This window comes from Branchiostoma floridae, chromosome 1 (assembly GCF_000003815.2).
Source record: "Branchiostoma floridae strain S238N-H82 chromosome 1, Bfl_VNyyK, whole genome shotgun sequence".
NCBI lineage: Eukaryota > Metazoa > Chordata > Leptocardii > Amphioxiformes > Branchiostomatidae > Branchiostoma > Branchiostoma floridae.
Genome location: NC_049979.1, coordinates 6,122,160 through 6,148,770, shown reverse-complemented (window position 1 = coordinate 6,148,770; position 26,611 = coordinate 6,122,160). Strand labels below are relative to the sequence as shown.

General features: G+C 42.0%; 3 protein-coding genes across 3 annotated transcripts in view; 1 reads left to right on the top strand and 2 right to left on the bottom strand.

Moving 5' to 3' along the window:
* The window catches only part of LOC118411372 (WD repeat-containing protein 26-like), a gene marked incomplete in the record, with an annotated part of 19,809 nt that extends 7,461 nt beyond the window's left edge, over positions 1-12,348 (bottom strand). The window contains 10 exon segments of the mRNA XM_035813624.1: positions 1-88; positions 889-1,008; positions 1,556-1,696; positions 2,757-2,895; positions 3,342-3,498; positions 4,298-4,395; positions 9,426-9,562; positions 11,447-11,503; positions 11,642-11,741; positions 11,839-12,348. Of these exon segments, the coding sequence (XP_035669517.1) occupies positions 1-88; positions 889-1,008; positions 1,556-1,696; positions 2,757-2,895; positions 3,342-3,498; positions 4,298-4,395; positions 9,426-9,562; positions 11,447-11,503; positions 11,642-11,741; positions 11,839-12,053 (1,252 nt within the window).
* Positions 12,349-15,161: 2,813 nt separating this feature from the next.
* Positions 15,162-18,492, bottom strand: LOC118417611 (signal recognition particle 14 kDa protein-like). The gene is made up of 5 exons (XM_035823220.1): positions 18,380-18,492; positions 18,197-18,269; positions 16,797-16,912; positions 16,448-16,480; positions 15,162-15,638 (listed from the first exon to the last, which is right to left on the bottom strand). Exons 1-5 carry the CDS (start codon positions 18,401-18,403, stop codon positions 15,549-15,551), a joined length of 336 nt encoding a protein of 111 aa, XP_035679113.1. The 5' UTR covers positions 18,404-18,492; the 3' UTR covers positions 15,162-15,548.
* A 9-nt stretch (positions 18,493-18,501) lies between these two features.
* On the top strand, positions 18,502-26,409 carry LOC118417569 (SUMO-activating enzyme subunit 1-like). The gene is made up of 9 exons (XM_035823165.1): positions 18,502-18,700; positions 19,876-19,987; positions 20,202-20,261; positions 20,539-20,795; positions 21,423-21,534; positions 22,101-22,206; positions 22,776-22,920; positions 23,532-23,601; positions 24,497-26,409. The coding sequence occupies exons 1-9, from the start codon at positions 18,606-18,608 to the stop codon at positions 24,587-24,589; spliced, it is 1,050 nt and encodes a 349-aa protein (XP_035679058.1). The 5' UTR covers positions 18,502-18,605; the 3' UTR covers positions 24,590-26,409.
* The last annotated feature ends 202 nt before the right edge of the window (positions 26,410-26,611 follow it).

Below are 26,611 nucleotides of genomic sequence, written 5' to 3'. Positions count from 1 at the left end.
AGGCTAAGACCGTCTTCCCGTCCTTCTTGTACTGGAGGCACTGAACTCTGACCCCTTCCCAGGAGTCCATCACGTTGCCGTCGAGGTCCTAAACAACATGGGAAACTACAGGCTTGAAGTGTGGGTGTATATAAAGGATGGAAATGCTTTTCAGTCATTTTTGTACACTGGAGAACCTTAATTTAAATATGAGTAGAAAGTTACTACATTTGGTTGACCTTTGCTTTGGCTATTTGTATTTCATCTAGCATATGAGGTGACGTTTTGTGATCATTTTCCTGTATAGACAATGCACATGCACATAAATACAAACACACAGGCGCTGTCCATCCTTACACACTGGTAGAACTGTCCTCGTGTGCCCCCACAAACAAACCTCTTACAGTCAATGTTCCAGGCTTAACACACACGCATGCACGTGTCACGGACATGCGTGCACACACCACACACACACACAAACACACACGCAGGCCCTATCCATACTTACAAATTGGTAGAATTGTCCTCGTGTGCCCCCACAGACAAACCTCTTACAGTCAATGTTCCACAAACACACACATACACATGCACGTGTCACGCACATGTGCGCACACACACACACAGACCCTATCCATACTTACACACAGGTAGAACTAAACTCGTGTGCCCCCACAGACAAACCTATTACAGTCAATGTTCAACACACACACACACACACACACACACACACACACACACACTATCCATACTTACACACTGGTAGAACTGTCCTCATGTGCTCCCACAGACAAACCTCTTACAGTCAATGTTCTGTAAACACACACACGAACATGCAAGTGTCCCGCACACGCACGCACACCACACACACACACACGCACAGACACACGCACAGGTCCTATTCATACTTACACACTGGTAGAATTGTCCTCGTGTGCCCCCACAGACAAACCTCTTACAGTCAATGTTCCAGGCCGCAGACGTCAGACTGTCTTCTGGGGACTGGCTCACTTTTACTCTCAGCTCTCCCGTCTGGACAGAAACATACAGAATCATTGAATGTGTTAGACAGATAAAAATAAACAGCGAAACTCACTCACTCACTCACTATACGGCTTAGCATATGTTGTTCCCTGTCTTGCAAGGGTTGGGCGTTGCGGGATGTTGTTTAGGTCTGATTGCTGATCTCCAGCTGCCTCTGTCAAGGGGCTTGGCTTTTTGCAAGTTCAGTGTTCAAATACAGTACTGTATCTTTATTGACACTGTCTACCATCTCCTCTTGGGCCGACCACGTGGATTCTGGCCCACTACAGATAAGTTCATGACCTTTCTTGGCCAGTTGTCATGGGTCATTTCATTTCATTTCGTTTCATTTATTTATTGTCATTCTTTGCACGTGGTCTATTGTAGTGCAAGATGTAACTATTAACTTAATTAATTAATGAACAAATGGTGGCTTGCCATTTTGAAGCTTGAGTTCCTAACCTGGACGTTCCAGACCCACAACTCAGAGCACTCCTCTGGTCCGCAGGCTATGAGGCAGTACTGCTGGGATCAGGTAGGTGGAGCTTTTACTAACCTGGACGTTCCAGACCCACAACTCGGAGCACTCCTCTGGTCCGCAGGCTATGAGGTATACGTCGTCTGGGCTCCACGACAGGTAGGACACCCCGTACTGGTGCCCCTCAAACGTGCGTAGCAGCTTGGCTTCTTGGGTTATCTGGAACACAAGATGGGACAGCTGCGTTACCAATGCTGGTGGAAGACAGGGATAAAGCCATCCAAGCTTCTTGAATTGTCACCAACAATAACAAACAGGACACTGTCCCAACAACACCTATATCCTCTCCCAATTTGAATGATTAAATTTATGTCCTTTTACAAAATAAAAAAACAACAGACAATATCACATCAGAAAATTGCAGAATTGAACGCCCGAAAGTCTCTGTAGTAGGGCTGGGTATCGGTACAGCGTACCGGTACAAAACCGGTTTTTCTTATTGGACCGGTCCAGAAAAACCGGACCTGAAAAAATTAGGTGGACCGGATGTTGGACCGATTAGAAAATTAACATATTATTTTATCAGGCATTCACACGTTTTGGCGCTTGCAGTTGGAAGAAAATGACAAGAGTGAAGTAGAGTAGAGTTTATAGTAATTTCTACCAAGGTTTACAGTCAATCGTACAGGTGCAGTTAGCGTTGTTTTTAATGTAGGATTTTAAAACGCCAGTGTAAGTCTAATACTCCACCAAACAGATTTCTTTGTAGTGAAATGGACAATTGGTATGAGTCATACTGAATCAGGTCCAGGTTCAGGTCCGGACCTGGACCTGATCCTTTGGACCTGAACCGGACCTGGACCTGAATTTTCTGTACCGGTACCCAGCCCTACTCTGTAGCATACTTCTGAAGGGAGGCCATGTTTTTTCTTCTTATTGTACTACATTCCTCTACAGAGACATAAAAATGTGCGGTCTAACTAGGGTGAGCCCGCTGGACAGAGCCCCAGGGAAGCGCAATGTAAAGAATAGCTAACTGCTACCTACCCCTGTCTCATGGACCCCAGCAGCAGCAGTATAATCAAATACTGGATACTACTACTCTACAGAAGCTGGCTACAAAAAACGAGTACAAATAGAACTGATATTTCTTCAAAAACAGCACATTATAAGCCCCCCCCCCCCCCCAAATGATAATCAAGCCTGGTTTGGGAGCTACGTACATGTTTGTTAGAAATCACACAAAATAATAAACACAGGAAAACAGGAGAAAACATGCCTGATTTACTTCATATACGTTGAGTGTGGAGTCTTTGGAACCTGTAGCTAGCTTTGTGCCGTCATTGGAAAATTTGCAGAACCACACTTCGTCGCAGTGTTCACTTAGAATTTGTCTTGTCCGGCAAGGGAACTGTTTCCTGTGGACACAAAAACATGGCATCATGTCTCCCTGAGTAAAATCTATCTTACAATGTTAGACCAACTGTACCCAACATTTCACGTTTAATTCAGTGAACCTTCTTAATGACAACATCTTATAACTTAAACTGAAAGAAAATAGTCTTAAATACAAACTGTCTTAATTGTAATGTTAAAATTTGTTTGACGAAAGCATTTGTTATCATTGGGCCATTTTTCAATTGGTTCAATAGACTGATGTCCAAGCAAAAATCTATAATAATAAGATAAGATAAGAAATCTATTGAAATATCAAATTTACAAATCTCACCACTGGTGTCTAAAGGCAATGGATTCCTAACACTTAAATTGTGTGAATTCTTTTGAAAGCTTGGATCTGCTTTGCTTAAAATGAAAAAAAAAATCTTCACTTTCATTAGCTAAAGGTTTGTTTGTTGCCACTCACCTACTGCATACATGGTCTAGTAATAAGGACATGTTTTGTAAGGAGTCTTCGTTCTTGGTGTTGTGGTAGGGACAGCGTTCCTTCTGTAACTCGATAGCCTGGGATAGCAGGGTCTGTAGCCGGCGCGGTGGCAGCATCACGGACGGGGGCATGTACGCTGGAGGGACACAAGATTTGGTTAGAAATGATTAACACATAGACGGGGGTGTCCCCCAGTGTTGTAGTAGGGACAGCGTATCCTCCTACGCAGGGACATCCAACAGCGAAACCACCTGTCTGGATGTACCCTGATTTCTCAACCTTGACAAAGACTGGTGCTATTCAGTCGAAAATTTGGTAGAGTCCTCCTGGATGTCGTTTTGTCTTATCCTTCTTTTGAACTTATCAATCACCAATTAGTATCACTTTTACACTCCACAGATACACACAGGGGATTTCAATTATCCTAAGAGCTGTACGAAGCAGGGATCACAGGTAACCAAATCATGGAGGAGTTTACAAGATCTGCAGTCTTCCAGCTAGCAAGGACACACTAACTGGATTACATGTAAGGTATACACATACAATTTCATTATAGGGGTTGAGTCATTCCTAAAAAAAAAACAAGATATCACCAGCCACACCAAGCTATACATATATCACAAATTATTAAGTGAATCAAGAGTGTCAAGATTTGGATAGATAACAAAAAAATACACAGCTTTAATTCACCCTTGGGAAAGGCACTTTCCTCAGTCCAACCAGGAGTAAAAATGGGTACCTGACTTTGGATAAGGAGGTATACAGGTGGTGGAAGGAGAGGTATGGGCTCCACCTCCCAATCCCATGCTCTAGACACAGCAGATCACAACCCACTGTCCCTGTAGCCTTAAAAAATGCTATGGAACTACCTCTACCTTTTATTCATTTACTAGATGTACTATCAAATGGCTGAGTATTGCAGCTAATGGCCTTACCTTGCAGTTTCTCCATGAGCTTGGCCCTGGACTTGGGTCCCTTCCCCTCCCACTCTGCTCGCTCTCTCAACTCTTCTGCAGTACTGCACATGATGTACCTGGAACAAACAATAAATAATAAACAATACATAATGAACAATACTAACTTCACACTGCACATGATGTACCTGTAATATAGAGTAAACAGTACTGCACATAATGTACCTGAAATATAATTATCAATAACTGATATAGCACATAATGTGCCTGGAACATAACACAGGTGTAAATAGATGATACTGTTTATCCTGAACCTGCAATATACAAAAAATTACACAATACATAATACTGTGTACAATCCCACTGTATCATATAGAAGTCTTTCGAACTTCACTTTACCCACTATGATATTTTGAATTTTCCCTGGTGGCTACCAATGATTTTTTTTCTTATTCTTGAGAAAAAAATGAACATGGAGTCCACTAGATTCTGAGGCAGAGAAATAGTTTCTTGTCTCCATGCAGGGCTTGATATATCTAACGTCTACCAGTATGATAGAAGAGGTGCAGAGATCTCCTGAGACTGTACTGCCAGCATATGATTCATAATTCCAAGCCATTATTCTTCTGTCTTGCAAATTTACAAGTTATCCAATCTTTTAACCACAATCTCAAAAAAAAAACCCTGCAAAGTTCACGGTGCAGCCCAGTGCTGACATTTGGCAAGGGATTTGCAAGAACCTGTAGCCTAGCTGACCCAACATCTGCTTGGAGACCCCAGCCCAAGATCCCAGCCTGCTGCACACATCAATCAATGCCCAGGCAGCTCATTTCCATAATGCTGGCTCAGCTGATATTTAAATCCCCAGGCATCAGCTGAGACACCAAAACACTGGTCACATGACCAGGGAAGGGGGAAGCCATTTCTCTGTGGTCTATCTGGCAGTCTGTTGTGCATACACAGACAAATATGCTATCATTTTTGGTAAAGCAAAATTATCTTTAAACCGGGCAGCCGTCACATAAAAAAAAAAAGGGGAAGGGCTAGCAAATCCCAGGTGGGAAAAATACCGTGCTACTGACACAGCAAATGTAGCAGGTGCAATGGCCTAGTGGGTAGAGTGTTTGCCTTGCATTCGGAAGGTCGTGAGTTCCATCCCGGCCGAGTCATACCAAAGACTATAAAAATGGTACATGCTGCTTTCTCTGCTTAGCACTCAGCATTCGGGAAAGAGTATGGAACACACACCACTACCAGTGGACTAGCCCCCTGCTGTAGTGATTGCGTTGTGTGTGGCTCAGGGCTAATGAAACAGAGATGGGCACCGCCCTATGCGCCAGAGATGGGCCCTTGGCGCGGGAAGGGTTTAACTTTAACTGACATGGCAAGGAAACTTGCTAACCTACAGTTATGGACCACTGGGCACTACAAGGGTCTAAATAAACAAAACAACCAGAGAGGAAAGCCATTCAACTTACATCCCTGGAAGATAACACTGCTTGCTTTAGTAATTCATGCATATAAGACGTGTTGTTGTAACTTGTACTGAGGCAAAAGCACCAATAAATTTAGTGGCAAAAAAGCACCAAAAAATTAAGGATAAATCTTGGCAGTTCTTTCAAAATAATGGAAATAAGCTGCGAGCCAGCACAGCAGTATGTTTTTAATCATTCCAACAGTTCTGTTTTACTCCATGTCTGGAATGCCTCCAACTGTGATGTTCACAACAGAAAAGAATGAAGCATACAGCAGAGAGAATTTGGTACAGCCCGTATTTTTGCTGAGCTTGTCAGACCTGCAGGCAGGGGAGGTGCCACTAAACACACACAGCTGCAGCATGATCATGATCTACAGTCTGGTCCCTGAACAACTACAACAGCCTTGTGAAATGTGGAGGTGGTCTCTTGAAAATTTTCATGAAAAATTTTGTTTGTCAGCATCATCAGTTTTCTACTTTCATCTCTACTACAAAAGAGTTGTCTTTCTGCTAGTACCATCCAATGCATTGCCACATGTCTCCCCAAATGTCAGGAATTTCATCCTCCACTGCATACAGAAAAGAAATCAAACCCAATAGCATCCGATTTAGATAAGATTTGATTAGAAGTTGTGCTAATTGACGACTTTCATTTCACGTTCTGTACTTATGTTCATTTCATTATTGTATTATCTTACGATCACCATTGTATTTCCATGTATACTTGCAATTAGCCTTTGGGCATGAATTTGCAACAAAGATTATTACCAGCATGGCTTGTGGGGATAGTTTTGGAATAAAAGAAAGTTTTGGAACATGGAACAAAGGCAACACCAAACGAATGAATAAAACGTGATAGCAAGAATTAGCTTCACAATCTAGAACTTCTACACTGAAACATGGTCCAAAAGGGCAGCAACCATAAAGACTCTGTTTGCCAAAAAGTTCCATCAATCCATGACTACTTTGCCAATAATGTGTCAATCACAGCCTCTATCACTCCCTGCAATCTCCTCTCCCCCTCCCCTAAGCTGAGTCAGTGGGTAAACAACAGGTACCATGGGTACTGTGTGACCCTCTCCCTGACCCCACCATTTCCCACATCTCCCCAGATCTGATACAGGAAGCCTGTGGTGTTGGCACTGCTGTTGGCACCTTCATCAAGTCTGTCCTGCAGGACCCACTCACATCCACAGCCTGGCAGTGATAGATAATGCCATCATGTATTGTACATGCTTTAAAAGGTCCCCATAGCCTAGGGACTAAGGCAAACCTACTCTTCAAGAAAAGGTTGGTGGGAAAAATCATGAAATTTTCCTTTGATCAAAAAATTGATGAAATGAAAAGGTCACGATTTTTCCCACCAACCTCTTCTTGGAGAGTAAGGCAAACCTGCTGTCCTATAAAACTTTTGTAGACAGACACCTGTGCTGTGGTGTGTGCTTTACACTATTGCGGGTACTGGATCAGGGAATTTGTTCAGCATCCTGCTGGTCTAGCTAAGCCTGCAAACTCTCCCTGCATGACTCCTCCATGTAGTGCTTTATCAAAAGTCCTCAAGAAGACCTGAATGGCTGCCGAACAGATTCTCTGCAGCCCTGACTAAAAGTCTGGTTTCCAGGGTAGTATGCCATGGAGGATCAGTGGGCACAGGGACATGGATTCAAACTTTGGAAATATTATAGATGCTGGAAGTGGAAAACACAGAAGTTGACAGAACATTGTTTATAGACTATAACACTGACCAGTTGTAACTTGCCAGACAAGCAAGCACATACTGTAATTCCTCATTTCCTGATTTTTTCAATGTACTGTTATATTCACAGTTTTCACGGTGACGACTGTAGTGTGAACTTATCATTAATGATAACAAATAATTCACAGACTTTTTTTATGTGCAGATGCTGCAACAGTGAACATTTAGTTCCGAGGAGTTAAATTTTCTCAGGCCGTGAAAGTTAGGTACCGAGAAGACAAAGTGAATTACAGTAAGTCAGTCCTGTGGCTTTAAACATTTTGTACCATTTCATCAATATATGAAAATAAAAACCTTGATGCCATAAACTCAGCTGGCAGATGGCAAAGCACAATCTACTGCAACATGCATGACTTTTAGCCACCGTGACATAAATTACAGCTAAAAAGGATACTAAACACTACCGGAGAGTGAAAACCCTTTGTCCCTGCTCACAGATGAAATGTTTCAAGGCCGGCAACACAGAATGCAGCCTGTCATCAGAACAAGCACTCCAATTTTCCACACAGAACGGCCCTGACCCCTGGCCCTTTCATTATGTAATTGTCCCAATTGTGACACATGTTAGTGTTCAGCAGACACAGCAGGCTAATATAGCTTAGGCACTACCTGGCCTTTCTAAATAAGGGTTTACCATGGGTTAAAGATGATAGACTTTGGCAAAAGTAGGCTGAATAACTGGTAAGGAGAGTAAGCTTGTGGTGAAGGCAACATTTCAATTTCCTATGGCAGCCCAAACTCCCCTGGCAAAGTATTCTCCCTATTTGCTAAATTCTATTACTGTAAATGCAGAAACTTTCGCAGTGGTTTAATGTTCGCAGTTTTTGCGATGGCCGCTTCACCGCAAACTTATAACTGTCGCAAACATTCTCCCATGGCAGTAAGAGACTACAGGGCTACTGCAAACTGAAGACCACCTCGAAAAGTTCTTTTTCCCACTACCACGAAATTGAATCCCCGCAAACTTAAATACAGTTACAGTATTTTGCAGCCAGTGAAATTAGCTTGGCAGAGACTTGATAGTGCTCCTGAGAAGGCTACTGGAACAGTTCAGTAGGACCTGATTACAGTGTTTACTGACAAATATCACCTTGGAACACTCAAACCTTGGCCTCTCAGCCAACCACTACAATTACTGACAGATTCGCTGGGAGCTAATGTGAACTTCTGATGGCAGCCAACTTCTCTAGATAATCAGCCTTTCAATTTGTTGGCCAGTTTCTACTGTTTTTCCAGCCTTTAAAGGAGACTGATGAAGAAGACAGCAGTGACCCTTGAGTCAGACAGCAGTGACCCAGGGTCAGATAGCAGTGACCCTTGAGTCAGACAGCAGTGACCTTTGAGCCAGACAGCCGTGACCCTTGAGTCAGACAGCAGTGACCTGGGGTCAGACAGCAGTGACCCTTGAGTCAGACAGCAGTGACCTGGGGTCAGACAGCAGTGACCTGGGGTCAGATAGCAGTGACCCTTGAGTCAGACAGCAGTGACCTGGGGTCAGACAGCAGTGACCTGGGGTCAGACAGCAGTGACCCTTGAGTCAGACAGCAGTGACCTGGGGTCAGACAGCAGTGACCTGGGGTCAGATAGCAGTGACCCTTGAGTCAGACAGCAGTGACCTGGGGTCAGACAGCAGTGACCCTTGAGTCAGACAGCAGTGACCCTTAAGCCAGATAGCAGCAACCCGGGGTCACACAGCAGGGACCTGGGGTCAGACAGCAGTGACCCTTGAGTCAGTTATTTTATAGCCTTTAACCTAGACTTTAACATACTTGTCCCGCTTCAAAAATGCACCCTACTATAATTCTATCCACGTCAATGTCAGTCACCTTCTGGTCCTTAACTATAGGAATCCCCATAGGCCAAAAACTGTACTCTGCTACCTTGAGGCAGACAGCAGTGAACCCCGCCCCACTCACCCGCTGAGCTGGTGGACCCTCTCGGTGTTGAACTTGAGCGGTGTGAGCTCGTTCCTCAGACAGTAGAGCGCCTCGATCACCTGTCCGTCCTCCAGGTACTCCAGGTACTTCTGCTCCAGCAGCAGGAACTTCATCTTCTGTAAACATAAATAACAACAAACTTCAACTTCTATAAACATAAACAACAACAACAAACTTCAGCTTCTGCAAGTAACGACACACACTTTAGCTTCTGTAAACACAACCTGTGGATAGGAACTTACATTTTATTCTTTAATCAAAAATTTCCAATGATTATTTGCTGCAAATTCCAAGTGCAGCCCTGTACCTAAACTTGTAACCTCAAGCATACTTCCTGCCATTTGCAGAAATTAGGATGTGATGGGCAATCTACTTTTTGACTCAATGGACAATCTGACTTTGAGTTTGAGAAGTATTTCAAACGCTAGCAGCACATAAATATATGATGTCAGAGCCAAATGAGAATTTCTACAATTTTTTTTATTTCAACAAGACTTTACAAAAATGAATGTTTGTCGTCAGTGAAGGTTAGGTTGGTGAATGTTTGTCCTTTTTTAAGCTTGCCGATCATTAGCTTGTGTACTACTGTAAGTGTAACACTAACAAGTGTGTAATGCACATTTCTAGCACCTTCCTGTGAATCCAATTCAAGACAACTAGGTGACATAATCAACATTGTCTCATTCAATTCTCAGGAGCACTATCCTTCAAACAACAGCTAAGTACTTAATTGTCTGACCAATTGCTGCTTAGTGCTTATTACCATAACAACTGACCTGGCTGACCCATGGAAAAGAACACACATTGGGTCATTTCCCACAATGCCCTGCAATGTTTACAAACAAGTCCAGGAAGCAAGCTGAAGACAAATGTGACCGACAACAAGGAGATTTACAGAAAATACTTCACCCTTCAAAACATAACACATACTCTTTACTTTCTTGATCTCTCTTGATCTGTCTGGACTAAAGAAACCATATAGCAACATAATCCATCAAGTACAGACTGCTACTTTCCTATTTCCTAACCAATCAACAGGAATTCATTCAGCCTTGAAATGTAGCAAAACCTTGGGAGTAATTGACACACTTAAGTGATTTGAATACCTGTTTTCCAAACATCAATAACATTTATGTTCTGGACTGGAGGGTAAAATGTTTTTTTTTTTCCAGATGCGGCCACCAATTTCCAGCACTCTGTTAGGTCATCATGGCTGTATGTTTGGCTCTCAAAATTCCCTCTCCCATTCCATCTGGATCAGTAATTTTCGTTTGATCATTAACTCGTATTGAGCAGCTTTGTGTTCTCAACCTGAAACAGTTTCCAAGCATGAAAGGCATTCATTCAAGAACTAGGACAGGCAGAAATTGGAAGCTACGCTGCCTTGGCTGCGAGTGATTAAAATGCGATTGTACCACATTATTTCATACTCGCTGGCCGGACGTTAGCGATGCGATGGAGGCAAAATCCAATACTCCAGGCAAATGGTAGTCCTCATACCAGCACCAGCACCAACTGTGGCCTGGGGAGTCGCTCTGGGGAAATCTAATTTTATCACGTCTGGAGTTCAACACAAGCAGCCCAAGACATCACCCTGAGTGCAGGGCACGTTGGGGCGTCAGGGTGATTTGTTATAATAACATCAGGTGCCTTTCCTAGGACACACAACAAATGAAGCTTTATGAGTTTGTCTGCCATTTGTATGAGGCAGAAATCCACCTTCCATGTCACCAAACAAAATATTGACTAAATTTTATTGTGGGAGCTTGCCCTGGTGATTAATATATAGCGGCATATAGCCTGTATATTTTGTTGCATAACAGAGGTGATCCTGTCCTTGATATTTTGTGCAGAAACATTTATCATGGACTTGTACCGTCCCAGGAGCACAGGCATCCCTTCAGGGGACTGTCATCTAAACATTCATCATATGGTGATCAGATAATAACACCACATAAAACTATGGTGCCTTCTGTGTGGGGGACATTGTGTTTTCTTACCAGTGCAGCTTGTGGCTTGTCCAGCAAAGACTTCAGCTCAGAAAGAACCTCCTCGGCCTAAGAAAAACACAGACAGGCTGATCAGCGACACAGTTTCATTCAGAACTGATCAGGAAACCTAAGCACAGAAAAATGGCAAACAAAAAATAAACATGGCGGCGACATTTTTTTTACTGGCGAGAATCATTTGTCTACCTGTTCCCACTCCCCTGCCATGACCAGCTCGCGGAACTTGGCCGCCGATGGATGCTCCAGACGGCATCCTGACTCGGCCATCAACAGCTCGGCAGTCCGGCTGTGTGAATGGGAACAAGACATACAGCCGATCAGCTTGTGGGGATATTATTGTGAGGAAACATGACCAGAAAACAGAGAAGGGGTCGTCTACTCACTGGAGACCGAGGCCGTTCAGATGCTGTCCGATCAGCCGCACTATGTCCTCGTCGGACCTGGAGAGCACTACCTTGGCCTTCTCCAAGCCCTCGGCAACCTGTGTCACCTCCACGCCGTTACTCGAGGAGGCCGAGGGCTCCGGCTCAGCACCATTTTGAGCGGAACTGCTTGTCTGAGCGTCTCCATTGTGGGTCGGGGAGCCATTGGACTGCATGGCAGCAGCCGCCGCAAGACAGAGCTTTTTCCTCGGTGGCGGAGACAGTCCACCGTTGTCGGAGTCCGAGGACGAGGCCAGACTTGCTACGAAGGCGCCAGGTTTACAAATTGATAGAATAAGCCAGTTTATAGCTCCAAACAGCGCCGAAAACTGCCGACCTTCCTGCACCGCTCCGAGTCAGACGACATCCAAAATATCAATATACCAGTTCCACTCGTGACGTCATGCATGGGAAATACAGGAGCATTCTGGGAAATTCCTTTACACCCAGGTTTTCCTCAGTAAGTTTTGGAAAACTATGAAAACTAAACAATTACATAAGATAAACGACAATCAAAGCAAAAGAATTGATGTAACTCTTTCTGTACTGGCCACAGACAAGCAGATAAAAATAGCAGTTCCTGCTACCTAACATAGTGCACATCACACCTGTCATGTGACACCTGTCTTTACTAAAATAACATTTCTCTAACGTTACCCTACTCTCAAGGCAGTTCTAAAAGATCTATAACATGCTTTCTTTAGAATACTTACTCACATTTTAACAAGATCCTCTCATTGCTAAATTTCGTATGCTGACATATCCAGGAAATGTGTAAAACATGAATGTTAGCAGCTTGAGGAAAGCTTCATTTTGACTTACCATTTAGCATCACATATAAGATATACAAAAAAAGTTTAATCGACCAACATTATAAATTGCTATGACTTTTTTCCCCTTCAGTCAGATGGATACTTTTGAGTTGTGTAATGTTTACATTAAAAAAATCATGTCCTACCCATGTTATCACCTGGTGTTCATCCAAGTCTCTACCAGACTACCTACGCTGGCTTAGGTAGCATATTATAGTTACCAGAGAGATCTGCCTCCATAGGGTTTGTATTTGTCCTTCCCACTGACTGACTCTCAGCCAGCTATTCACCCTATTTTTGCATAACTGTTGAGTTCAAAATCCAGCCAACATCAGGAAGACCTTGTAGAAGCTACTAAGGCTGACGTGGCATTTCCAAACTGGGGCCCAACCTGGCTGTTATTGGTATAAAATATGAACAAACAATGGCCACAACTTTTCTCTTTCCGTCTTGTGTACTTTGGGGTCTTTTAGATCATACTTTATGTTCCCGAAACTACCCAACGAGGTTCCGGTTTGGAAATGTGAATAAGGCTTACTGAGCTTTTTATAGACTGCATAACTATTTGATATGCCACAACTCATCTGTAATGGTTTCACTTCTGCCACAAGAAGCAGACATGAAGCTGGTCAGGTTTCCAATGTAGCATTTTATGTACACAAAGATCTGGACATAACATAGCATGTGTGCATGAATGAATGCATGAGTGACAAATACATTGTGGGAAATTATTGGTGAACAATGAACATTATTTTTACAGATAATAACTTTTTACACCCTCTATGTCCCAGAGGTAACTTAAAGGATCACAATCATTTTCCAAGTCGAGTTGTGTTACTTAGGCACAAACACTATCAGTGACTATTGTGAACCCCCATCACATAGCTCTGTAAATTCTTAATACTACATGTAGTACTGTAAATGTATTTAAGTTTGTGGGGATTTAATTTCGCTGTAGCGGGAAAAAGGACTTTTCGTGGTGGTTTTAAGTTCACGGTAGCACTATGCACTGTAGTCTCTTACTGCCATGGCAAAATATTCGCGAACATTAAACGACAGCAAAAGTTTCTGCATTTACAGTATTATCTTTCAAGTAATGAGTGTTTCCTCATTTGCCATCAAAAAAGCTCAAATAAGCACACTGGGTGAAAAGCTGTCCCCAAAAAAAACTGAATCCTTACATCTGCTTGGAGGCTACCCAGTGTCCTGTTTTGACACTTTCTTCCATTACAAGTTTGTGGACATTTTGATGGGCTTCTAGTAGATCAACTTTACCACATCATTCTCGTACACTCCATAGTCATGTTACCTGAACTTCAACTCACAAATATAAAATTAAAATCAAGAGAGTTGGCAGGTCATAATCAAAGAGAAGTCTACGATTACAACTAAATAAGAATAAAAAGCTCACCCTTTGCCAATGGAAGAAAACAGTATATAACAGGTCATTCGTCCTTCATCTTGGAGTAACACAATGTGTCAGGTAAATACTATACAAACTTGTACGTCAGATTTATTCCCGTGTCCGTGAAGTAAACACAATATTCTGGAGTTTGGCAATTCATACTGACTTTTCATTGTCTCTGCTCTTAAATGTTTTGTAGTGATATTATGCAAGAATCATCAAAGCAATTCAACATGCATGGTCTTCATTAATTTATCACATTTCAAGAAAATAGTTGTGTAAGCAGACCATTCTGTATACATACTAGCCCAGATAATATCATTATGATATTTGCCATAATGAAATCATTATCCATTCAAGTCACAATGTTTATCAAAACACATCATCTTTGCAAATATTCTCATTGACAAAACTATTGTGTGTTTCGTCTCTCACATCTTAAAGTCATGATCATAATAATTAAAAATGATATTAAATCTATTGTCAAAACATTCATTATTGTCTCTTTACCTCTTACAACCAAGGAAATCAATGTTCTGGTATTTAAGTTATTTGTAAGCAATATAAATATCAGTAACATAACATCATAAGATACAGTTTGACACCAAATTTGTTCTGGTTGACAGACTATGCAGCAGGAAAAGGTTAACTAAAGGGTATGATACAACAATAGCACTTGTTGTATGGGGTTAACCCTTCCCTTGCTGAGGCAGTCATTTTTTAACACACCAGTATTGGTTACAGGGCTGCACAGCAGGAAGGGGGTTAAGGGTATGATAATACTACAATAGCACATGTTGTATAGGTTAACCCTCCCCTTGCTGAGGCAGTTTTTTAACACACTAGTATTGGTTACAGGGCTGCACAGCAGGAAGGGGGTTAAAGGTATGATACTACAACAATAGCACATGTTGAATAGGTTAACCCTCCCCTTGCTGAGGCAGTCTTTTTGGAACACACTAGTACTGGTTACAAGGTTGTACAGAAGGAAGGGGGTTAAAGGTATGATACTACAACAATAGCACATGTTGTATGGGTAGACCCTCTCCTTGCTGAGGCAGTCATTCTGGAACACACTAGTAGTATTGTACGTCTATGAAGATTAGACATCCAATAAGATACGCCAAAAAGCAGTTACTTTAACAACTGGATATGATTTTGGAAACAGACGTTTCAGAAAAACATCCGGTGTCTTCCTCCCCTTCTGCATATTAGTTAGAATAAACCTGTTCTCCAACTAGACATCCTTTGCATATGAATTCAGAATAGGATATAAAAACTCCCTCAAACAAGATATCTCCGATGTCACTGACGAAAGACATTGGATGGTGTCTGAAACATCCAGTGGCTTGAATAACTGCTTTTTGGAACACACTAGTATTGGTTACAGGGTTGTACAGCAGGACGAGGATTAAGAACCCTGTATTATCTAAGACTACGAAGTTTGATTGTCATCACTGGGTGGCCTTGGCCTTTTTGGACTTGGCCTTCCTGTCACGTTTCTTCAGCCCGTCCATGTTTGCTTTGATGATGTTGGAATATGCCTGCAACAGAGAATGGAGATAACATTTAATATCCTTATATTATTTGCTAGCCTGGGTACCATCCTCAGTAGTAAAGACTGACTCAATCTTTTTGCTGGCTACTGTAAATGCATTTAAGTTTGTGGGTATTTAATTTCATGGTAGCGGGAAAAGGGAATTTTCGAGGTGGTTTTAAATTAGCGGTAGCACCATGCACTGTAGTCTCTAACTGCCATGGAAAAATGTTCACGGCAGTTTTAAATTCGCTGTGAAGTGGGCACAGTGAAAACCGCGAACATCAAACCACCGCAAAAGTTTCTGCATTTACAGTAATCTGTGGCAAGCAAAAAAGATTAAGGCAATTGTTACTATGGATGATTATGCCTGGCTAATAGTTTTGCATGGGTAAGTGCCAGATATAAAAATGATACTGGTACACAACATCCTTCAGGAGGGATTCCATCTGGTGTAAGATAAATTGACATGCAGATTTACATGATTTTGGATCAGAGTCATTCAGGTTGATTATCAGAACTACTTTCTTAAAACTAAAAATCTTAGAGTTGAGAAAAGAGCATTTGTAGTTCTTCACCCAAATTCAGATGAAGATCTTACAACAACAGTTTTTTTTGTGATTCTGTGAAAATCTAAAACTGCTGTAACTGTTCCCAGCCAACTCAAGGAAATTGTCTTCAACTTTGAATTGAAGTTGCAGTCATCCCTTGGAAATCACATTTTTAAAATTTATTTCACTTACCACTTGATGTAATATTCACAAATTGACAAACATGCCACAATCTGAATACATAAAATAATACACCATGACCAACCATTTGAAATTTGTTGATGTCCTTTGCCTTAATCTGAAAGGAGAAAAAAATATAAACTGTGGTCTTATAGTCATATAAAAGAGCAATAAGTCTACTGAAAATGTTGCATGTAGTACCAAAATAATAATATATCAATAATGCATGTTGCTACAGTACAATATACATTTGCTTATTGTGAGTACATTAAACTTATTAATCTATTATAACACAGCTTGTACATGTACCTACTACAAGAACACATAAGTTATTTCTAAGGTAGCCAACAAACTAACAAACAAAATAAAACAGTTGCAAACTGTGGCAAAATACTATCTTGTTGGCTTGCTACGTGTATCAAACTGTTCCTTACCAGTGTAGTGATTTTCTTGTTGCCCCTGGTGGCCCTTATTAAACACATGTGCTCCACTGGATCTGTGGTTACCTCTGTCTTTGGCTTGGTTGTTTCGGGTTTGGTCTGTCCATTATCTGTAGAAGGACAGTAAAAGACATCCGTTGTTATACTTGAATAAAAGTTCATCTGTGACGGTAGCCAACATTATGTTACAATTTTGCTGACCCTTTGCTGACGTCAAGCTTCTGGTCCGGATGTGTGACTTAGGTTTTGGGTCATTTCAACTTGATAAGGATCAGAGGACTGATGAAAAGCTTGTTGGTAAGCGCTTTATTTTGTGTACAGATATATGGTTCTTAAAATTGTAACAAAATGACATCAGTTTACTCATTCTAGTGACTCTAAAGAAGAGTGATGGATGTCAATCAAAACATCTGGAAGTAAATCTCCATTTTTTAAATCCAGTTGTAGAGATTGAATCGATTTGAATACCATTTACCTGGATGTCTAACCTTCATAAACGTATCAGTTTATTTATGTTTTTTGATCTCTTTAGTTCTACCAGATTTGTGGAAAGATTGACATAACAGGTGACTGTCACCTTTCTAAGATATCAACCCAGAGGCCAGTCTGTACGGTTTGATCCACTCACACCTGGAAGGGCCCCTACTCATTTTGTGGCGGGTCCCTTAGTTAATGTGCTTGAGGTGTAGCTTTCCCAAACAAGGGACGGCCCTAGAACTCAGTGAAGTAAGAAACGTTGTGTCAAGTGCCTTTCCCAAGGGCACAACATCGGGCACATCAGCGGTTTTGAACCCGGACCTCTGCCTGGGGATTGGGCAAATACCTTACCGACTGTGCCACACGATGCCTCAAATTATTAACATTGTTTCTTGTCAACTTTAGGGGGCTGAATTTGAATAAGAATTAGGAAATTGGGCATCCTTTCCTGATTTGTTGGGTTCTGACGTATCCAAAATTCGAGTTGTCTTCCCTCTCACTCTCAGACAGGGCTGCACCGTACCATATGTTTTCTTATGGAACGTGTGGTTGAACTCGAAATGAGCAAACTTTTTAGGTCCGACTTTGTATGACTCATTGCTTTGTTCATGAGCATGTAAATTATGAACAGAACCTTGTAGCATCTGTTGAAACAACCTCCACTCTGCAACAGATATTATAAAAGGGGGCCCAATGGAGGCTTTTTCATCATCAGTTGTTGACAGTGGAGCCTGCAGTCCTGGCTGTCAACAAACGGAATACGATAGGGAAGATACACCTTCCTTGGCTTGTGCAGTCTTACATTTCTAGTTTGATAGGACACATCTTCCGTTATACCCCACTTTATTTCAGGTGGAACGCTAGTAACAGGTTGTTTGCTACCTAGTGGGGTGAGGGTGGGAGGGGGGCGGACTCACATTGCTTCATGGTGATGTAGACGGCCCCAGCTGTGCGCGATTTCTGGAACAGTCTCGTCAGCTCGCTCAGAAACTGGAAACACCAGAGGCAAGAAAACATGTTAGTTAACACGTCCGGGCAGAGAAAAACCTCAATTTGTCAACAAATCGACCAAAATTGACCCATTTATGTGAAATTCTTACGGCTTCGTTTTCTAAGTGCACCATGTTGGATCTGTCTGTAACCTAAGATAAAAACAGGTTTATGATTGGACGAAGCCTAAACATCCGACCAATCAGAGACCGTGTTAGAAAACATCGGCGTACACGCATGCGCACCAGGGAATATCCCATCGTGCCCCTGTGGCGGGAGGTGCAGAAGTGAAAGTGAAGATTCCTGTATTTTCCGAAGATTTTTTCGACCCAAACCATGGCGGATGGCGGGGAGAACGGCGCGATCAGCGAGGCGGAGGCGGCCCTGTACGACCGGCAGATCCGGCTGTGGGGGCTGGACGCGCAGAGAAGGTAATTCCGACGGCCAAATGGTTCATTCATTGTGGCACATGGCAGTCTGAAGTCATGGTGGTGGCATGACACAGATCGAGGACCTTGCACAGATGATAAACAGTTTGTTTTGAGTTCACCCATATGGTCTACATTTTCGCCTCAGAGCCCCCACTGGTACAGGAATCAACGTAGAGAGGGTGGGTTACACCAAGGACATGATCACAGCACAAGCATCTGTGCAGTACTTAGGTTAGGATGAATAAAGGTGATCACGAACTTCATGATGAATTCTCCTGAGACATAAGCAAAACATGTCTGGACATATATCTAGCATGGTCTAGAACAGTAGCCTGGTATCCAGCTCCCGAGTCTCTTTTGTCCTTGGGACCTATAAAGTATAATACGGCTGGATACCAGGCTACTAGATCAAAGAACTGTTTACAGGTCAGGGGCCTTTACCTTTGAGTTTGACCTCGCTCATGTGCAGTTCAAACCCTGCGCAGTCTTATATGATGACAGCAGGATATTAGTTATATCCTGCTGCTAGGGCTGTGTACCTAAATACCCGTACCAGTACCATACCTAAAAAATTGTTTAGGTACAGGTCCAGACCTAAACATCTGTGTACCTGTACCTGTACCTAGATAAACTAAATCACTATTAAACACTTCTTTTTAAGACTGCTGGACAAGTAAATCCCGAATTGACAATGACAATGGTGATAATCTTGCAGTTGAAAGTTGCAAAGAAATTGTTTTGAGATTCAAATACTAGTATGTAATTGCCCATACAAAGATGACAATTTATCACTAGAAAAGACAGTTAGCTACAGTCAAACCTGTCTATAGCGGCCACTCAAGGGACCGGACAAATTTGGCCACTATAGACAGGTGGCCTCTGTATAGAGGTGGCAACTTGTAGATAAAATACCCAAGGGACCGACAAAAAGTGGCCACTATGGACAGGTGGATCCTCTGTAGAGGTGGCCCCTAATACAGGTTTGACTGTACATGCTTAACTTACATATACTTGGTTAAACTTTTTTAGGTACAGGTGCAGGTCCGGACCTGTACCTGAACCCATGTACCTGTACCTGTACCTGAAATTTGTTTAGGTACACAGCCCTACCTGCTGCTGCTGGTACCAGGACCTGTACCTATAATCAGTGTAAATGTGTCAATCCCGACCCACAGGCTGCGAGCGTCGTCTGTCCTGATCGCGGGGCTGAAGGGGCTCGGTGCGGAGGTCGCCAAGAATATCGTGCTGTCCGGGGTCAAGGCTGTCACCTTACTGGACCACCAGCAGGTAGGGTACACTCTCATCATCATCATCATCAAGAGGTGTAGTATAATTGCCTTCTGTAACTTGTTGTAGGTGGCTAAGTAGATGAAAAAACACCTGTGAAGCTGGTGTGTTACACCGAAGGGCGGTTATACCGATACACTCTTGTACAACCTACAAGTAAAGATAGGAAAATCTAAGTCTGTTAACCCTTGTCTGTCTGAACCGTTCCTCGCAGGTGACAGAAGAAGACTTCAGCTCCCAGTTCCTGGTGTCTCGGGCTGATCTGGGCAAAAACGTGAGTACAGGTTCAGCAGCCAGGACAAGGTTCATGAAAGCTTGTAGATGTACTGGATTACTTTCCAGATTCCCTTGACAAAGAATCTGAATCCTTACATTTGAACCCAATAGTGGATATCTAGGAAATGTTTGTAATGCCAATTGTCAGAGGGGACATCCCTTCATGGATCACACACATTTATACAAGTTTTGATTTTTTTTTATAGAAAGCAGTTTTCTATAGTCTTCGTCAAAATTTCAGATTTATATCTCAATGTTATTTTATCTTCTCCCAGAGGGCAGAGGCCTCCCAGGAGAGAACCCAGAACCTGAACCCTAATGTCAAGGTCACGGCCGACACTGAGGATGTCAAGGACAAACCCAACGAGTTCTTCACCAAGTTCAACGTCGTCTGCCTGACCTGCTGTTCCCAGCAGACCCTGCGGCGGGTCGGCCATGTTTGCCATGACAACGGGGTGAAGTTCTACGCGGGGAACGTGCACGGGTACTGCGGGTACATGTTTGCTGACCTCGGGGAGCACGACTATGTCGAGTGAGTGGCACAAAACTGCTTGGTTCTTACCTACACACACAGCTGACCAGTTTCCTTCACTAGGGACCAGGGCCGTAGCCAGCATATAGATTTTTGTCAATCACAGAGGACGGAATGGGCAAATATTTTTTCCATCCCCAGCTGCAAAATTCCGTCAAAGGACGGAAATACGGGCATTGGCTACAACCGTGCTAGGGACCCTTTGGACCTGTGTAGGAGTTTGATTGGAGTACAGGCTCTTCTTTAGGCTAATGCTGACTGTTCATCGCAGCAGTTCAACCAATGATAGTACAACAAGAGGTTTGTCCAACAAAAGACCATCTGCATGTCCATTGAATATTTCCATTTTGCATTTCTATGTGTTGACAGGTTGGCTGTCAGATTGGTATATTTGGCTGTCATATTGTTATATTGGTCAACAATACTTAGTATACAAATGAATAAATTGCTTTTAAAGGCCCAGTTGGTCTAACACACCAGCTTCAGTCTCTACCGTACTTGGTAACAATAATTCCACCTTATGGTAGGCGAGTACTTGTATAATCTATTTTCTACAGTTAACTTTGACAGTTGTTTTCTGTTCAGGCTGCACTGAAGTTGATTATATATTTTTGTGTCCATGTTTAGAGAAAAACCAAAGATTGTCAAAGCAGACAAAGAGAAGGGGGAGGAAGACAAAGAGGGACCCGCTGGTAAGAAGGCTAAAGTAGACACAACTGAGACAGTGATGGTCAAAAAGGTAAGACAAGGTTAGAAAAACCTTTTGAAAGAGAGAGTGAACTTAGTTTGTATAGAACGCTCAAAATGATGATGTATTTCAGAGATTGTTGCTTTTTTGTACACTAGATCAGACTGTCTTTAGGAGTAGTAGTTCAGAGATGTTTGTTTTGGGTCTGTAGGTCCTGTGTTTTGGGATATTGCTATCAAAGTCTGAACTTAGAACAGAAAACTAATTTTGTGACTGTAGCACTCCATTTGGTTAAGCACTGCCCAGCCTTGTGATGGGGCAGCATTAGAGTCAAATATTTGGTGCTAGTACTACTAGCACTAGTTCACCTTTATCCACAGGGTAACCTTTATCCATTGTATATAAAAGTGTATTTATGGATATCAAGTCGACGGACAGTAGTTTCAAATTGCAATATATCCAAAATATTGCTGTTTACAACCACCATCCTTCGTTTTGATAAATATTAGTAATGAATATATCCATTTAAAACGGATATAGGTTACCCTGCGGATAAAGGTGAACTAGCGTTACGACTACAACAGTTCTGATCTTTCTGGATCTCTTTTTGTTGCCAGACTGCCTCCTACTGTCGGTGGCAGGAGAGTCAGACTGTAGACTGGACATCAGACGCCAGCAGTAAGGCTATGAAGAGAACACCTCAGATGTACTTCATCATGAAGGGTCAGTATGCTTATGGGGGGTTTGTGTGTGTGTGTGTGCATGACTCTGTGTGTGTGAGCATGTGTATGTTTCATTCATGTACTAGTATGTATGTATGTGTGTGTGTGTGTGTGTGTGTGTTTGTGTGTGTATGAGCATGTGTGTCTGTGTGTGTGTGTGAGTGTATGCATGAGTGTGTGTGTGTCATGATGTATGTGTATCTGTGCACATAGCTATGTTCTAAATTGCAAGTAAAAAGTTATGATTCTTCACTTGTGAAGTAGACTGTCTTTACAAAGATTTGTAGTCTCTGTGGGCTGTTCTACTTTATTGACACAAATTTTGTTTCTAATTTGGGATGATAGCTAGAACATTTGTTAATCTTAATAAGTTGCATTCACCATCCGGTTTGTCATCTGTTGTTCCGTGTTGCTTGCACATAGATGTGGAGGCTGGGTGGCAGACTGCCACTTTATGTTCACTTAAAGTTCACTGTACTCGAAATAGTAAAGTTGCTATTGTATTGTTTTGTTTCATGTAGTGAGAGCTTGAATAAACAGATAACAACAGTATTGTTTTTCCACGCTCAGTCCTGCTGAGATTTCGGGAGGACCATGGCAGAGACCCGGCCGTCAGCAGCAGGGAGGAGGACAAGGTTGCGTTGCTACGGTTACGGGATGACGTCCTGACGGAGATGAAGCTGAAAACAGACCTGGTTGGTGATGAGTTTGCAAGGTGAGGTCACAACATGAACTTGGACATTGGTTATTTTCAGTGTTGTCTACTTTTGTTTGATCCTCACAGCAGTGTATAAGAGTTTTATTAGGCCACAGCAAGTAAATTTTATGGATGACATCCTCTGCAGACTGCAAAAAAAAATGATGTGATAGGGCAAAAAGAAAACAAGATGGGTAAACAAAGCAAGATGGCTACATTTAAAAAAAATAGGCACCATAAAGTTGTGATGACTATTGTAAAAAGAGTTAAAGGGACAAAACATGGTATCGGAGGCAACAAGGCATTCATTCCTGTATTTAAGACATATACTGGTGTGGTAAAAGTGACACCATTTACTTGCTGTGGCCTTACCTGATTGGTGTATGGGAAACTCTATCAATTTGCATTTGCTGTAGTAGTAGATGTACTTGCTGGAGTCAAAGTGTTAGGAATCTATCCATTTTGTGCTCTGAATTCTTACCAAAGGGGTTATATGATGAATGCTACTTACATGTACATAGAAAAATCTGACATTTGTTGGTAGTTCCGATATGTAATTATGTTGTGCAAATGTATCAATACTATTATATATACGCCTGCTTTTGAGTAACAAGACCCTGTATTTGCAGCCAGTGTTTTGCAGCTCTGAGTCCTGTATGTGCAGTGGTGGGAGGTGTGCTCGCTCAGGAAATTGTCAAGGTAAAAACTATTAAAAGACTTTGCAATGTTTGCTTCTACTCTATTTTACTTCTTTAGGGAAATGGTACAGATTCCACTTAACTCCTTCATAACTCCATACTGCCTGCCTTGTATTCAGATAAAAGGAAGGGTATGTCACCCTGTTGTAGCGCAGTATAACCCTAATTGTGCTGTATAACACCATATATCTCTGTGTCTCTGTCTGTTCATACCACATCGGGCAATCACACTTCTCTAACAACCAAAACAAAAAAAAGGTTACTTGTAGTGATAACCAAAACCTCCAAACTACATGTACTTTTAACTTATAAAGTATGACAACATGATATTGTGGATTGATTATGTAAGGGTGAGACAAATTGGAAAACGTCATTGTGGTACAGTTTAGTACCTCTGTGCTGTCTATGGGAAATATTTTTTCAGTTTGCAGTCTGTATGCAATTGGTCCAAGGAAAGAAAAGTGGTTTGCTACAAAACATTTGGTGGGAGTAAATCACGTGAGCTGGAAACAGGTCGTATATAGTTTTTCAAACCCTTGTAGTGCTGCGCCCAACATATGTTGGGAAGCATACGTTGGTACTGTTTTTACTATGCTACTTTTTTGTTACTTTCCTTCCAAATAACCCTATAAAGTTATACATTTTTACAAAGCTAACAAAGGTCTTTACTTTTCAAAAATGTAACATAGTGAAAATAGTACCCCTACTTTCCAAAGGGTCTGAAAATGCCCAGAATTGGGAAAATATAGAGTGAAAACTTGCCAGAACCACAAGGGTTGGCTTAACTTTGTCCCTTCTGCCAAACCTTGGTATTAGTGGTAACCAATACAGATGTGGTGCCAAACTGCTGCCTTAGCTGACAGGAGGTTAAAGTTGCTTTATCCATTTCCCTGCAGGCTGTTTCGGGTAAAGACGCGCCACTGAACAACTTCTTCTTCTTCAACGGGACCGACGACAGTGGCATGGTGGACTGCATCGGGAAGAGCTAGGGGATGCAGTACTGGTAAACACAGCAAGGGGGCACTTCTGTTAGGCACTTGTATCATGTGCCCTGTCCAAGTATACTGTTTGTTGTGTTTCCATGTTCCTGTCTCCTGTTCTGTTATGTTTAGGATGTTAAGGACAAGGACAGGTTATTGGGTAGAGATTACCAAAGCGTTCTCATGTTGTAAGCCAGTGTATTGTACCTGTCTAGTGTTTGTGTATCAGATTACTCTATCTTGTATCGGATTACTCTATCCCCATTGATAGTTCTCCTTGTGTCCAGTTCTGGTTCAGTAGAGGGGGACAAGGTTATACAAATTACTGTGTTTTGTTGTCCGATGAAGCAGAAACGTGCAGGCGGTGAAAGTTTTGTTCTGTCCTGCTGTAAGCAGCAGCTTGTGGATGGGTCCTGAAATCCGTATGAAGTTCATGTGAATGTTTGCCATTGATAGATAACACACACTGACAACTTATACTTATCCCACATAAGTTGGATTAGCTTGGTGAAAAGGGAATTTACAGAAAGTATGTGGTAAAAACATTGGTTTCCTTAAGTATGCTTTCATGCAAGATGACGTTATGTCCTGAAGTTGGTCTAAAGTACATGTGAACTCATTGATAGACTGACAATGCATACTGATCTCATATAAGTTGGCTTTGCTTGGTGAAATTTACAGAAAGTATGTGGTAAAAGACATTGGTTTCCTTTTACTCAGTTTTGTTGTTTAAAACTGATTGACAAGCAAACAAACTGTCCTTTACAAAATGACTGGTCGGCATTGATGACCATTTGATGACTGTAAGAAATGCTTTCACTCAAGATAACATAAATTTCTCATGGCAGTTATTTGTAACCACTGACTGGCAGTATGGAAATGGTTGCTCCATTGTTAAATGGTAAGGTAATACTCAGGATAGTCCTTATAGTATACAGCTTGACCTACATCCATGTAGACAAGTGGGTTCCAAGAACAGTTTCTATTATTTCTCCAGTGACATGCCCAGCCTGGTAGAGGCTAGACAAGTGTGTTCCCAGAAGGGCTGGGGAAAGTGTTCAAGAGCAGGACTGGTAATGGTTACAGCAGGGCTACAGGTGGTGGTGGGAACAGTCCAACCCTTAGGTGGTAGGGAGGACCAACCCTGGGATCCAGATATATTTCTTTCTACCTACCCACAATCATATTATGATTCAAATTACAACTGTTTATAGATATTTTTTTCTGCAATCTTCAATTTTGTAAATAAAATTTCAGGGGTACAAAATATATTTTGAGCCCAGGGACCTACAGATAGTTTAACACTCTGTAAGCCTTCTTTGTCAGACGGTCGGTTTGTTGTATTAGATGTGTTACTGTCCTACTACTGCTGTCCCATTGCACATTACCACAACTGCTGTTTGACTTTGAGCTGTTGTGCTTATGTTAGCCTCATACAGACACCAGCTGTACAGGTGCATCATTTATAGATTATACATAGTTCTTTGAGGTCCTAAGGATGTGCATTATGTTTGATAACTTTCTTTCGTGTATCATATTTGTCAGTAATCTTTGAGTATGTAGGAATCGGGACTTGTCTCACAATGAAAAGTGCAAAGTAGGACCAGTCAGTATTGCCCTAAAGGAAGGTGAGAAACGTCGACTAGGTGTTAAATCTTTGGTTGCAAAAAACTTTGTTCTCCAGTGATTTACCAACCTGATGAAACCTGTACACGGAAAATATGTCCAGTCTACGATATCGTAATTACACCAAAGTATGATATTTCAGCCAGGGATTCAAATCCAGTTTCTACTTTTTACAATAAAGTTTCTCCCAGGTGAACAGTGAACCCCTGTCTGTGTTGTTGTGTGTGATTGTCAGATGTGTGTTTGACAGAAGAGCATGTTTAACAGGTGTGCAAAAGCTTTGAATTTTCAGCATCAGGCTCCAGCCAGCAGATACAAGGCCCATAACTGATAAAGGAAGGCACTGTGTAGATCAGCATGAAAAGCTAAGAACAGGCCAGAAGCACTGGTCTGGGGACAAGCCTG